This window comes from Pristis pectinata, chromosome 3 (genome assembly GCF_009764475.1).
Source record: "Pristis pectinata isolate sPriPec2 chromosome 3, sPriPec2.1.pri, whole genome shotgun sequence".
In the NCBI taxonomy this organism is placed as follows: Eukaryota; Metazoa; Chordata; class Chondrichthyes; order Rhinopristiformes; family Pristidae; genus Pristis; species Pristis pectinata.
In genome coordinates this window covers 113,227,444-113,243,415 of record NC_067407.1, presented here as the reverse complement: position 1 = coordinate 113,243,415, position 15,972 = coordinate 113,227,444, and the positions used below count along the sequence as shown (strand labels likewise).

The following is a 15,972-nucleotide window of genomic DNA, read 5'->3' as shown; positions in this document are numbered from 1 at the left end:
TCTTTTCACAGATGCTGCCGGACTTGCTGAGTGTTTCTAGCATCTTCTGTTGCTATGTATTTATTATTCCACTCCAGACAACTTTGGTTCCTGTTTCCATTTTTGCATTCGTTCAGGTGTATAATATTCCATGGTTACTCCTTCAGGCTTCTGCTATCTGGCATTATTTCCCCCTTTTGTTATTTCACCTCTGTTGCCTGCTACCCTATCAGATATCTCCCTTTCTGTCCAGTCCTTCCTTTACTGCATCTTAAGACCTGTTTAACATTTCCCAGTACTGATGGAAGGTTAACGACATGAGACATGAACTCCTTCTCCCTCCACAGATGCTGACTTCCTTGCTGTTTCCAGCAATTTGCTTTCGTAGCAAGCCAGTAGTAGTTTCATGAGTCTAGTTTCTTTCAGAGACAATTCAAAAACAAAATGGTGAAAACAGGAATAAAAAAACACAGAAGATACTGGAAATACCCAGTAATCTAGGCAGCATCTGTGAAAGGAGAAATGTGTCCATCTTGGCACATTTTTTGGTGCACTAAACCCATGCTGAATAGAGCACTAAAGCCGAATCCCGTCACACAAGATAAGTTGAGAAATTGGCCAAAACGCCATTTAAAGCATTATGACGGTTTCCACCCAGAATGAAGTCCAAAACTGGAACTTGTATAGTTCCCAATAAGAGAACTTCCCTGATGCAAGATCTCAACCCAAAACATCAACAGTTCTTCTCCCACCACAGATGCTGTTTGACCCACTAAGTCCCTCCAGCAGTTTGTTTTTTGCTCTGCAGTATCTTGTGTCTCCAAGAGAACTTCCTGATTGTTGCACTGATTATTGGGAAGCATGTTGGACTTTAAAGGCACTCTCACTATGAAAAGCTGCTGTGGAAGTGAGGAAAAACATTGGGGAGGTGGACATGATCTTCTGTTCATGTGAGGTGCCAACCCCCTCCCATGCGATCATCTGCCTTGATCAAGGTCTGTGCCACGAGTGGACTCAGGTGACATTGAGGCTCAGATAACTCAGGTAATCAATGAGGCAGAGATGGCAACAAGTGGCTGTGATGTGCATCATATAAGAAGGCTCCAGTTAGTGTTGGAATAACCATTAGTGCAATTTTGGATATACTGGGTATTAAAAACTGAGGCTGACTGATGCTGTGTGCAAAATATTGATGTTCGAATGGAGGGCTTTCAACTGATACCTAATTAGTGACCTCAGCAAATCAGTTTCTAGTTTATCAGTGAAAATTCAACAAAGGTTGTAGGTTGCACCCAAAAGCTCAGTTTTGTGTGGTAAGGAAGGAAGCGTGCAGTGTATCACTAATGACATCGTAAGGTGTATAACGGTTGCTAGAGAAACATCAGAGAACTAAGATGAATTGTGTACAGAAGTACCCAAGCTAATTTCCTGTTGGGCATGATTTCATCTAGAAACAGTAGATTAAGTTATTTTATTCATGATTATATATGAAAGTTGTGTACAAATGGGCCTAATTTCTATGTTTCAAGGTGACTGATCTTCACTTCTGTGCACTATTGATTTTTTTTTCAATTATATGCTGGTTGAGAGTGTTGATAATTTCTTAACATTATTTCTAAAGCAACAACAGGCCAAGTGAAAAAGAAAATATTAACTAAATATGCAAATTCCTTTGAATTCCAACGATGTATTTCCATTCATTGGGCTATACTTCATTCCCACAGAAATACATTACTTCTTTCCTCCAGTAGTTGGATTTGTTCTCTCCAAACCTTTTTAGGCTGGTTTAAATTTCACTGCTGCAATATTATCAAAATGAGTCGTGTCTAATAATTAGCTATATTTTTGTATGATTACATTCCTGGAGCCTCTTCCAGTTTTTCTGATGAGATCTGAGAGAAATTAGTAAAGTGAACTTTTCTTTCATAAATTTTATAATCTTCGTCAAATTTCTTATGTTATGTTCTTTCATTTCTACGGTGAGATCTGTCAATATAATCTGTGAAAAGGATAAATTTTGGAATGATTGAAATTTTGAATACCAGTTTTCTTACTAAAATTATTCAAGGTCAGCATTTACTTGAACTTAGTTGAATCTACAACGTGTGATTACCAATTCCTGGAAATTCCAGCGTGTATTGTTTAAGTAAAAATTAACTTGGTAAAAGTTTCAAAGACCCTCTTCATTACTGTGAAGTTGAAACCCAGATCTATTCTTACAGAAGAGCTGTCTCCCAACCATCAAAAAAAATTGTCAACCCATTTGCTGTGTTTCTTTGTCACTATCACTTAGACCAAACCCAAAAAGGCAGTGGTGACCTGGGTTGATTTGTTCTGTATCACTCCAAGATCATTTCCTTAGAGCAAAGATTCTTTCTCTTTGGGATTTGGCTGTTCAACCGATGTGAATGTAATTACCTTTCATATTTAGAAATTGATGGAAAGCTCCTTCTTAAATAGAATAACATTTTTAAAAACATTTAATATTTGTATTGATTAACTGATCTCTGGACCCTTAACAGTTTCTGTTATGATTCGTGTCACTGGATAGTACATCTGTAAATGTAATTGAGAAATTATTTCATTTTAAAGAGTTTATTGGAGACCATTGGAGCTTAAAGGCAGTGTTAACTGGGTAATGAATTTTTCAATATGTACTTTTTCCAGATCTTGCATTTGGTTTTTAATAGGTTTGCCCTGAAAAATACAGGATGGTTGCTTGGAAATGAATTCTATCCCCCCCGCCCCCCCCCCAATCCCACCCCACCCCAATATCTGAAAATTATTATAATTTTTAAGTCAACAGTATAAATAACTTGATTAACAGATATGTGGTAATTTCGCAAGAGCTGCTTCATTAATCACATAGGTGTGCTTTCAAACAAGATTGGGGTGTGAAATTGGAATCATTAACAAATGTAAGTCATTGGTCATTGGCTGCAAATTTTCTAAATTACCAATATTTTTGCTGAGGTGTGTTCCAATTGCCTTTGCAGATATGGGTGTAAGTTCACAACTAACTACAAGATCAGGGTACACGGCAGTCTATGTAATTTCCAAATTAGGGGCGGCACGGTAGCGTAGTGGTTAGCGCGACGCTATTACAGCGCCAGCGATCAGGGTTCAATTCCCGTCGCTGTCTGTAAGGCATTTGTACGTTCTCCCGTGTTTGCTTGGGTTTCCTCCGGGTGCTCCGGTTTCCTCCCACATTGCAAAGACGTACGGGTAGGTTAATTTGGGTTTAAAATGGGCGGCGCGGACTCGTTGGGCCGGAAGGGCCTGTTCCAACACTGTAAATAAAATTTAAAAAGAAATTCAAACCTAGATGTGAAAATCCACCAGTCTCAGGCTATAGTTTTATCCCTCCCCCTTATGGCTTGAGAAACAGTCTGGTGCTGGACTATGTCAATTAGGAAAGGCCAAAGCTCAGTCTTTGATTTAGGATCTCATGAGGCATGCTGCAATTCAACTTTACTTATTGGATTCCTCACCTGAACTACTGATAAGAATTTCAACATGTATATTTAATAAAGCTAAGTATATAGGTGGGCATTTTATCTGTTACAACATTGGAGGAGGCCATTGGGCCCATGCGGGTTCCCAGTGCAGCAATCCCATCAGAACCATTCACCTTGTCCTTGCTTCCCTGTAGGCCTGCAACTTGCTCTCTCTCAATGCCAATTGACTCGCCTTTAATTTTTTGCCACTTATCTCCTCTTAGGATTAATTTATGTTAGCCAATTAACTTACCAGCATATCTTTGGATGTGGGAGGAAACCCACACAGTTATAGGAACAACATGTAAACCTCCACACAGACAGTACTTGAGATCAGGTTCAACCATGGGTCTCTCAAGCTGTGAAGCAGTAGCGGTAACTACTGCACCACCCTACTATCCATCCAATGATATTCAAATAATAATTATATCATCCAACATGCTACCTATAATTGAATATCAAAAAACAATAGATGCTGGAAATCTGAAATAAAAACTAAGTGGTGGAATGTCTCTCTGTAGCATCTGTGGAGAGAGAAAAATATTGTCAGCATTACAGGCCAATGACTCTTTCAGAGTCATAGAGTCGTACAACATGGAAACAGGGCCTTTGGTCCAATGTGTCCATGCCGACCAAGATTCCCGTCTAACCTAGTCCCATTTGCCAGTGTTTGGCCCATATCCCTCTAAACCTTTCCTATCCATGTACCTGTTCAAGTACCTTTTCATCAGAACTGGAAAAGTGAGAAAACCAATGTGTGTTTAATTTGCAGAGAGGGGGAGGAAAGGAGAGGACAAAGGGAGTGTCTTTGAAAGGGTGGGGACTGAGGTTGTGCAGGTGCAACAACATTTTAGAACCCATCAATGTAATAGAAAAATAAGGGTAGTTAGAGAATAATTTAAAAAAAAGAACAGGACATGCTAGAACTGAGAGGGAGAAAACAGCTAGAAATTAAATTATCTATACTTAAACTTTAAAATCCAGAAAATATTCAGTCAATTGTAGAATGAGTGATTGCATGAAACACTTCTAGCTACCATGAACATTTTAATTATTTAAGAATTCCAGATTTTTTTTTAGTGACTCGGGTCACAAGCAGCACACAGCTGCAATGAGTCTGACTACAGTAAATCTCTGCTACCATGACTGATGGACTCCTTGGTGGAATCCAGCTACCTTAACAGAGAGAAAAAAGTGCTGAGGGTTGCATCTTTGCTCAAGAAGCCTTTATATTAATCATCACATCAAAGCGCTGTGCTGTTGTATTCAGCCTTGCCCATTTCCTGCAGGATTTGCAGTATAGCAGTCAAGAGTAAAAACATTGGCTCCTGTACTTTACTTTTTTTTCTTCTCCCTTTCTAGCTGAGTCACACTAAAGCAATGTACAGAACACTTTCCAGATTGAAAAGAGTTGAACAAAGATTAAGTAAATTTAAAACAAAAAGAGCAGTTAGGTTATCCCAAACTTCCATTTATTGGAATTGGTTTGTTATTGTCACATATCAAGGCACAGTGAAAAACTTGTCTTGCATACCATTCGTACAGATCAATTCATTACACAGTGCATTGAGGTAGTACAAGATAAAACAATACAGAATGCAGAGTAAAGTGTCACAGCTACAGAGAAAGTGCAGTGCAGGTAGACAATAAGGTGCAAGGTCATAATGAGGTAGATTGTGAGGTCAAGAGTCCATCTTGTCATACCAGGGAACCATTCAATAGTCTTATAACAGTGGGATAGAAGCTGTCCTTGAACCTGGTGGTAGGTGCTACAAATTGAATGCACACAACTATGTTAAAACAACCTGTGCCTGCCACTCTGCAGTAAAGTGTGTTGTAGCTCCATTGGGTTTCAATGTCACAGTATCAAAGCGTATAATATTTTCTGTTTTAAAAACTTGGCATTGCATTTGTCTATTTGCATTTATAAAGATACTCAAGAATGTAAGCAGTTCATGCTGAAACCTCACAGGTGCAGTGACCAGGGTTTGATCCTGACCACAAGTGCTGTCTGTGTGGAGTTCCACAATTTTTCGGTAACCACATGGGTTTCCTCTGGGTGCTCCAGTTACCTCCTCACCCCAAAGTTGTGCAGGTTAGGAGGTTAAGTGGCCACTGTAGATGACCCCTAGCATGTAGGCAAGTGGTAGAATCTGGTGGTTGGTGGAAATGTGGGGAAGGTAGGTTACAGGGAAAATTAGTGGGGCGATAGGATTGCTGTGTGAGCCAGCATAGACTCAGTGGGCCACAATGGACTCTTTCTATGTCAGAAGGGAATATGAAGATAAGCACAGCACTTTGCTGGCAGTTTCAAAATGCCCTGGTTTGTTGACGGAATTTATTCCCATCTGAAATTGTATGCACCTGTCAAGTTTATAAATCACATTCAATAACATCTTTGAAATAATTCCAGGAAACTCCAGCCATAAAACGTTCCTTACAGATTTAATTACATTTCCTTTCTCTTTGATGATAAATTATAATTTCTGCTTCCTCTCTTTAGTTTAGTGATGAAGATGAAGAATTGGAGGATGAGGATGATGATGACAGAAAATCAGATAGAGATGAGGAGAAAACAGAAGCACCAAAGTCCCCCATGCAACTGCCAGTAGTTCCTGTGGAGCCGCCAGTGGTTCAAGGACCTACATTTATGTGTGAAATGCCGAATTGTGGTGCAGTAAGTATGAATTTTGGCTTCAATGTAAGATGAATCTAATCCTCTATAAAAAGCTTTAGTTTGGTGGAGTTCCCAGACATTTTTCCCTGCTTCAGAGATTTGCATTTACTGCGCCCCTTCTCAATGCTCACATTTCCAAAACAAAATTAAGTATTATAGTCCTCCAAGAACATGGTTGGACCCAGTCCATTGTTTTCTGAAATAGGAGTATAACCCCAGATGAAGTTTAGAATCCTCAATCCACCCCTCCTTCGCCACCCGCCTCCACTTCAGTAACGTAGGTCGTGTGTTGGTCAAATTGCTGGGTCAGCATGAATTAAGTGGAGGAGACCCATCACAGATTTGTTAAGGGAAAACTGTATTTGACAAACTTGATTGACTATTTTGATGAGGAAACAGAGTGGATGAGTGTATTTATCTGATGTTGTTCATTGGAAAACCAAAAGGTCCTTCATGAAGTACAATGTATTAGAATTGATAACAAAATTGAAGCCCGTGGAAGAAAAGGGTAGTTATAGCAGCACCACTTAAGAAACTGGCCGGGGGATGAACAACAGTTTCGGTGAATTGCTATTGTTCAGACTGGAGGGAGATGCATAGAGAAGGAGACCATTCAGCCCATTGCACTTATGCCAGTTGCTGGTGGAACAGTCTTGTCAAATCCATTCCCCTGCCCCTCCTCATAACCCTGCAATTGATTCCACAGATGATGCCTGACCTGCTGAGTACAGCAGTTTCTGTTTTAACTTGGATTTCCAGTGTTTGCATTTTTTTTATTTTAACCCTGTACATTACTTTTTTCTCAAGAGCTGATCCAATTCCCTTTGAAGCACTGATTAATTCTGTTTTTGTTTCCAACCTCCATACAGTAAAGTTCAGATCCTAACTACTAGTTAAGTAAGAAGGTTCTTGTTCACATTCCCCTGGTATCCTTTGCCCAAAATTTTAAATCTGTGTTGCCCCCCTGCCCTTGCAGTATCTGCTAATAGGAACAGATTCCTTCCATTTACCCTATCTGAACCACTCATGATCTTGTACACCTCTATCAAACCTCCTGTCTAAACATTCTCGCAAATCTCCTCTGCTGTCACATTTTCTCTCTATTGTGGTGATCAGACCTGTACACAGTACTTCAGCTGTGGCCTATCTGGTGTTTGCAGTTCCTGCATGACCTCCCTGCTCTTGTGTTCCATTCTTTTACCTTTCTTTCTTGCTACCTTTAGGAATTTGTGGACACTAATTTCAAGAGTACCCCTCTGCCATCCCTGATTCTCCACTCTTCTCAGTATCTTACGCTTTATCACATGTTCCCTTGCTTTGTTTGTTCTCACACTGCTCTGGTTTGGATTCCATTTATCACTTTTGTGTCCACTTAACCATTGATCCCAGGAATGAAAAGCTTAATATATTTGATGTCTCTGGGCTGGTAGGATGTCTCTTGGTCAAGGATGAGGGAGAAATCTCATTGAAACCTACCGGATACTGAAAGGCCCAGATTGAGTGGACGTGGAGAAGATTTTTCCATTAGTAGGGGAGTCTAGGATCCGAGGGCACAGCCTCAGAATAAAGGGATGTCCCTTTAAAGCTGAGATGAGGAGGAATTTCTTTAGCCGGGGGTTGGTGAATCTGTGGAATTCACTGTAGAGGCCAAGTCTTTGGGTGTATTTAAGGCAGAGGTTGATAAGGGGGGTTAGGGGTTACGGGGAGAAGGGAGAATGTGGATGATAAAATCAGCCATGATTGAATGGCAGAGCAGGCTTGATGGGCTGAATGGCCTAAATCTGCTCCTATATCTTATGGTCTTATGAATTCCTGAAGCCTAGATCTTTCTTCCTCACCACACTACCATTTTTGGTCTTGTTAGCAAACTTCTTGATTTAAATCCAAGTCATTTACATATACCAAAAAAGCAAATAGTTCAGGACTGCAAATGTACCTTATGTACAGCTTTATGTTGATTGTAGAGTATGGTGGTGGAAGCAAGCTAACGTTTTATGTAGATCTAGCATAACTTCCTGGTCTTGAAACCTTGAAGTCAAATAGTCTGTATGACTTTTGTGTATGTAGACATTGTAAATGTAATAATGTTGGGAGAGCAGGATGTGGAACGACGGTACCATCTGCTGGTCAGTCCTTTAAGTGCACAGTACCTACATAGAAGCTTTATGTGGAAATTTTGGTATTACACTTTCATTACTGTAGTCCATTTGAATGTTTAATGTCAAACAACATAACATTGTGTTCAAATGTTGCCTCAATACCAGACTCCAAATTTCATTAGGAAATCCCATGTTCTGCTCTGCTTTGAAAGGAAGAGCAGAATTTGTTAATTTGCACCATTCACTTCGGGGCATTAAAGCTCCTTCAAAGGTACAAGTACCATTTGTCCTGCACACAAGTGAACTGATCCTGGCTATTAATATTCATTGCTGTATTTGGATAATTTTTTGGAACGTTACACCGGCAGTAGCCAACTGCAGTTTGCCGGGGCAGTGACCACTGGACAAGGAAGGCAACTGGCAATCATAGCTACAAAAGTTCAGCATACCTCACTTCAACACTCTGATTGTTTGATATTGTCTCTGGCTAATTTACAGTGCAAGGTATATACTCGTACATTTATGCATTGAGTGCCCCATCACCAAATTATAAGACGTTCATTGAAGAAATACAGGCATATAAATATTTTAAATGAATGTGTTTTTCCCTGCTTAATGAGCACTGCAATGTAAAGTAATTAGTTCTATGAAGCACTATATAAATGCTACAGTTGGTTTCTATGTTACTGGAATGTAATCTTTTTTGGAAAATCTGGTGCATGTTGGACAAGATATACTTGCTTATAATCGCCATTCCCTTATAGTGGCTCTAAAGCCAGTTCCTGATTAGCAAGGGCCGGCATAGTGCAAGGTGTTACTGCTGAATATTGTGAGCTTCAATACATACATGGTTTGACAACTGGCTGAGCCACATTCACAGACTTGTAGGGCTGTCATAAATGTTAAAAGACTCTGAATATTTCTGACTTTCACAAACATACAAAAATGTTCAAAACTTCAATAAAACATGCTTTTAAAATGTGGAGACTTTTAAAAGTTGTAAAAATTAATCATTCACCAAAAAAAAGTTGAACACTGAATAACACTTAGGTACAATTAAATACATTTAAGTACATTTATGTCAACTCATTTACCCAAAACCTATTTTCCTTAGAATGATTCCTTTCCACAGAACCTTTGCCGGCTCTAACTTGGCATAGGTTCAGTGGGGAGATTTCCCAAAGTACCTGTAGGAAAACTTAAAGAAATTGGTACTCCATTGCTGAACTTCATGAACAACTAACTGTTAGAACATAATGGGAATGATATCGACACAGTTATCTTAGTCATTTCAGGACACCACATCAATGGATCTCAGATGTGTTTCAGATTGTCAGTCTAGGCCTTCTCATAGAGTTATGAACCATTGCTCTAAGTATATAACTAACAGTTTTTAAAATGCTTTGGGAGGGAAAAATGCATTGGGAAGATTTATTTATTCACTTGTATATTATAACTGTTAATATGATGAAAATTATCATTGATGTACATTTTCTGCAAGATCTTAAATAATCAATTGACCAGATGGTCCTGGATTCAATCCGCTGCCCAAACTCATCACCTGCAGCTTCTGCCTGCCCACACTGATCTGTTCCAGATACACAAGGCCGTGCATTGGAAAGTCATCCAGTGAAGTGGAGTTGACTACAAGTGGCAGCTGAGCCTTGGGTTGCGTGTTCTGAGGTCCTGCTCTCTGAGTGCCCTGACAATCTTTTAACATCTTTCCTAATTTAGAAACTGTTTAAATTGTTAAAAAAGTAAAATAAATGTAATTAATAAAACCCTAAAATAATGTAAATTAATAGAAACATTAAAACAAAGTAAAATAAGTATACCACTTGGAGACATTTACCTTTTTACTCAAGTGAATAGTGTCATGCTTCTTACACCAGCCATCCTTGGCTTAAAGCTGAGAGGCTGGATGTTAAGTTCATCTGTGCATGCCTGCTGAATGTAGGAGAACAGAGATAATTCCCTACAAAGTTGCCGGCTGTAATTAAGTGTGGTCCAACCCATTTAAATCATTTGTTAATTTTCTACATTAACTAGTATTTCAACTAGTACACCCCGCGCGCGCCCCCCCCCCCGTGATTTTTTTTTAAACTTGTAATGTGTTTTATTGTGGAACTGACTTCAAGTTCCAGCACTAGGCTGACTACAGTTAATCTTTTGTTTGCTGCTTCTCCTTTCCTTTAGATATTCAGCTCCCGACAGGCTTTAAATGGTCACGCACGGATTCATGGTGGTTCAAACCAGGTCCCAAAGCAGGCGTCTGTGGCTAAACTTAAAACAGGAGGATCTCAGCCTGGCTACACATCTGTCAAGAACTCTCCAGCGCACAGCACAACTAGTGGTGAAACAGATGCTACTACAATTTTCCCTTGCAAGGAATGTGGAAAGTAAGTTGGATGATTATTTGTTTTCCAGCTATTACATGTATTTTAATTATCTGAGAATTTTGCATAATTTCATTCTTTTTTTCAGTTTCATAGTCAATTAAGTGGGAAAAATAGTGTTTTTATTTAAATGTAACTGTTTCTACATGGATTTAAGTGTGATTTTTTTTGTTCCAGGATGTTCTACAAGATTAAAAGTAGAAATGCTCACATGAAAACTCATAGACAGCAGGAGGAACAGCAGCGTCAGAAGACACAGAAAGCTCTTGCAGCTGCTGAAGTAGCAACAATAGCCAGGCCTGCTTCACCAATAGCACCCATGTTACTTCATCCAGATCACATGAGCATGGTAAAGCGACACTTGGAAGTAGACGATCATGACATCATTCAGGAATTAGAAGATGTAATGGATGAATCAAATGTCATGGATACAGACCTACTTTTAGATGGAGAAGATGGAGAATTTCTCCAAGATGATGAATTGTAAATGTATTTAAAACAATTTTCAAAATAACACAGTAATTTTCAAATACAATAAATTGGACAAAACTACGATTTGTGTTTTTAAGTCATCAGGAAGTACTAAGACTAGTTCAAATGCAGAATGCAGAAGACTCCCAGGAGAGCTGCACATAGATGGAGATGCTTGACTTGCTTTTTGTCATTAATACATTTACGTAGGCTAAACAAAGCCTTACAGACTATTATTTTCCCTTCTAGCTGCTTGTTAAGAGTTACTTCGAAGCATTGAAGCCAAACGGGTTTTTTGCTAAAAAGGTTTTTTGTCGAGTGAAAGTTTCAGAAATTAAATTGTCTACTTTTCTATAAAATGAAACAAAAAAAGCTGTAAATAAGGTTCAAAATTATATATATTTTAAATTGTCAAATCTGATTTGTTTACGCATTTATTTAACTGCTGTTCCTTGGTGTTATCTAGCAGGTATGGTGTAAATACTTTATATCCCAAAATTCTATTGCAAAAGCGAAATATTTTTGAAAGTAAAAGTGTCAAAATGACTAAGAGAATGCAGATCTTTCACTGGGGCTGTTTTCTGTTATTACAATGTTGTACAAATTTATTAAAGCTTTATTTTATTAATTTGGGGGTACAGATTGTGGTCAGATTGCATGCCTTTTACTCCATAATGTAATTTATTTTTTTTATATTTGCACTGTAAATGTTTTTTTCAAGTATGTGTGGAGACTCTTCCATACATTTGTAGTCACTTTTCAGCTATAACTGAATGAGATGTATTTGTCACGTTATGAATGAAGCACTATGTATAGATCAGTGAATGACTTCACTTTGTAACATGCTTTAGTTGTATAGCCAAAAAAAAACTTTTGGAAGATTTTTGTGCCATGTTCTTGGGAAGGCTGCATAATTTTTTTTAAAAATGATGGCATCTTTGAAATAGGCAGTATTTTCTTGTGAATTTAGTATTCACTTTCGCAAGTTGTGTTTGAATAATGTACCCAAGGTTCTTTTTTTTAGAGAAATGTGATGGGATTAACTGATTTTTGTTTTCCTATTAAACTAATCAAAGAAAGTGATTTATTTTTATTTTTTGCCTTCCAAAGTACCTGAAATAAAAGTTATTTTCAAAGAGAATTCCATTAAGGAAGATGTTTTAACCTATAGACTAAATTCCTCTAACCAATCTGACTTGGCCATATCATGACACTCAGTGTATACATTACATTTAGATTCCCACGATCTAATTCATCCTATGCTATGCAATAACCAACTGACCTTGAGGTCTTTGTTGTTGATACCAGCTAGTTGTATGTGCTCTCAGAATTTGCAAATATTTCCCAAAATGTGCCTATTTAGAATTATAATAGCCTAATTTTCCTTGTTAATTTAGTATGGAAATGAGTGGCACAGTCTGCTCTGTGGCAGATCTTGAGTTAATTCGTTGCCTTGGGTTGGGTTGGATTGGTTCTCAAATGAGATTGTGTTTTTTGACCGAAGGATGCAAAAAACTAGCTGCAATTTCTGTTTAGACTTAATGTTTCCTTCTGGAACATATGCTTGTGAAGGCACAATGAACACAGGGTTAGCTTCTTGTGCATCACCCCCGTACACTTGAATCATTTGCCAAATAGATCTGTATGTGAAGAATAGTTATAATTGGGTAAGGTACTTGTAGCATTATCCCCACATAGGAGTCAGGAAAATGATGAAGATTTAAGAAACTTGTAATATGTGAAGAAATGCTTTGTTAACTCTTAACTGCTTCTATGGAACTTGTATCAATAGCATTGCAGCACTTTGAAAGAAATGTTACATATTTATAAGAATTAGGTAATAGAAAACACATTTTCTGCCTTAAATGAGCCAGTATCTCATTTCCTGATTGGATGCCAGTCAAAGAAGAATATACATATATTTCCTGAATTTCAGGAGACAAAATCTTTGTGTTGGTGCAAGTCATTTACAACAGTTAAAAACACCTCAGACAATGATGAGGCATTCCTCCATGTTTTTTTAAAGTACTTATTTTGTCTGCACAAGAGGTATGAGTCATTTTGGAAAAGTGGAGTTGCATTCACCTGAATTATTTTCTCCAATTCTTGTACCATTCAAGACGGGTGTCTATGGACCATCTGCTTCCTTCATCCTTTTCCTTGCAGTTGTATTTAAAATTGGAACTTTGAGATAGGGAGTATAAACAAATATATATGGAAAATTTTAATTAATTGATTGCCTGGTTCTTGCTTGGTCCCACCTTACAACCTCTATTGTTGTCAATGTTAGTAACTGAGCAGAAAGTACAACCAGGCACTACACCATATTTCCTACATTTTTTTTACATTTCATAGTGCACTAACCACCCTGACAACAGGGGACCTAATAATAGGGGACCTACTTCCTATTCTTAAAATATTATTTTCATATTCCAAGTCAAAATGGAGAGCTGAATGTCAGTCTCATCAATGAACGTAGAAACCATTAAATATACTATTTCAATTTACAGTTTTAATGCAATGCACTGGTATTTCAGTCTGACAAAATTAATTCCAATGTCATCTCAAAGTATTTTACTGCTGTCAGTGTCTTTCTTTCAGTTACTGTAACAGTTTTGTTCTCTTGCCTTTGCTCCTGGTTATAGTAGATATTAACCTGTCTGCCTGATGTTTCCTATTACTTATTACAATGCTGCAGTAAACTCAGTTTCACACTGAAACTATCTTTTCTATCCACAGATGTTACTTGATCTGCTGATTGTTCCCAGCATTTTCTGTTTTTTATTTCAGACTTCCAGCACCTGCAGGTTTTTTTTGCTTTTCATTTTACACAAAACAAAATGGTTTGAAACTTTGACATGAACTGGATTAACTGATTATCTAATTTGTTATTTGTGGAATGATTGCATTACAAAAATATTTCCATGGTTCTGAACAACAGTGACAATAACTTGGATTTAAATAGGTGATTTAATGGTTTAAAATGCTCCAAGCATTTCATCAGAGGATAACGGAACAAAATTTAACCCTGATCCTTATAAGACATTAGGACAGGTGAACAAAAGCACAAAGGGGATTCCAAGAAGTGTTGTAAAGAAGGATAGATTGGTGAACAAGTTCAGGGAAGGAATTTCAGAGTTTGGGGCTGAGGGAGCTGGGAACACACCCATTTACAATGAAGTGATCAAACTGAAGATTTGTGCAATAGGCCAAAATTGGAGGAGCTAATAAACATCAGAGATGCTATGGTGATATGAAAACAAGGATAAGAATCTTAAAGTCGCATTGCCAGACTAGGAGCCATTGTAGGCCAACAAGCACAACCGTGATGGGAGAATGCGACAGTAGAGTTTTGACTTCTGGCAGATTGTTGGATGATCTTAAGGTTATGTTCATGAAGATGGGAGACTGGCCTTCCAAGAGAGTACTAGAAGAGTTAAACTCAATTTTTGAGATCAGACAAGGAGTGTGACAAATTAGAGACAGTATGGGGGTTGAGATAGATGGTGGTTAGCACTGGGTGTCATCAGCATACACATGGAACCCCACATGGTGTTATCAGATGATATTGAAGTGCAGTATGTTCATGAAAAATTGGAGACATTTAGATATTCGAGTGGTTGTAATAAGGTGGTGTGTAAATACAAACTTTTTATTATTTTCTAAAATACCATGAATAGCGGTTGGATCTTGTGTGCTTTTCATGCACTCAGCTTACATTTGTACAGTCAAGTAGCCTTTTTTGTGTCAATAAACAGCAGACAAGTTTAGACCCCATGTATTTTTCAGGTGCCCAGTGGTGATCAAAAAGCATCAGAATTTTTCCTCCACTCTTCTGAAGAGTAACTGTGGACAAATGAGTTTATTGCCTTCGATAATTCAGCATAAATAATGACCTCATTGTACTTAGTACTTTGTTCAAAATTATACAATATTGGGGAGGTATCAAGAATTAAATACATCAACAAAAGTAAAGGAGCTCAAATAACTTTCATTTTAAATAGCTTTTTAATTGTGTAGAAAAAGCACTAATATTAATTTACAATGAATTACCTCTTGGAATTGAACTATACCATAATTGATGGGATATGAGAATATTTACAGTTTTTTTAATGTTTTTCATTATCCTCATTGTGCATTCATTATAATAGACTGCTGTTTATTAATTGCAGGAAATGACAGTGTGTAAACTTTAAGCATGAATGAGATGGAGGAATGTTGAGATTAAAGTATCTCTCCTGGAGGTAAGTAAAATTAGTTGCAACATTACCAAGCCTCTATAAATAGCATTGATAATGTGGACGTCTGGTGTATTCAATGGAAACAGCACTTGGACACAGGTCCTGTACTTGGAGTTGTTCAAGGAGCATTGCAGTGTGCGTCAAACCTGTGCCTGACCTTGATGCTTGATGCAGATTAACATACAATAAGGTGAAAATTTTTACCTTCTTTATTTTAAACACATCAAGAAGTTAGATTTAAGGAAGTTGCATTGACTTAATTAATTTAAATGGTAATAATACTTTGGCAGTAAGCATAGCATTCAGAATGTGGAATGTCCTGTACATTCCACACTAGCTTCAGTTCACCTTTTAAGGTCAATGGTAATGCAGCATCAGTGGGGAGACGGCAAACACCTGAAGCTCATTACAACTAAGAACTTGATCCAATTATACATGTAGTTTAATGAGTTAGTCAGGGTCACATTGCCCACAGTTGTTTTTCTTTTCGTCATCACTGAAAATAACCTGTTTCTGTTTTCCAGTGTTCATGATCAGAAATACAACTGTGCCTTAACAAAGAGGAAAAATAATGTTTTTACTGAAGCATAGGCATGATGGAGGTAGTAAACG

The 15,972-nt window shown here is 37.8% G+C and overlaps 1 protein-coding gene across 11 annotated transcripts in view; it reads left to right on the top strand.

Annotated features, from left to right (window-relative positions):
• LOC127568539 (transcriptional-regulating factor 1-like) overlaps nucleotides 1-12,803 on the top strand; it is a 202,234-nt gene extending 189,431 nt beyond the window's left edge. For all 11 annotated transcript variants that reach the window (XM_052012408.1, XM_052012409.1, XM_052012411.1 and 8 more), the window contains 3 exons: nucleotides 5,980-6,153; nucleotides 10,449-10,651; nucleotides 10,826-12,803. In XM_052012408.1, coding sequence (XP_051868368.1) covers nucleotides 5,980-6,153; nucleotides 10,449-10,651; nucleotides 10,826-11,135 — 687 coding nt within the window. In that variant the 3' untranslated portion in view covers nucleotides 11,136-12,803. The remainder of the gene's footprint in view (nucleotides 1-5,979; nucleotides 6,154-10,448; nucleotides 10,652-10,825) is intronic.
• Nucleotides 12,804-15,972: the final 3,169 nt, after the last annotated feature.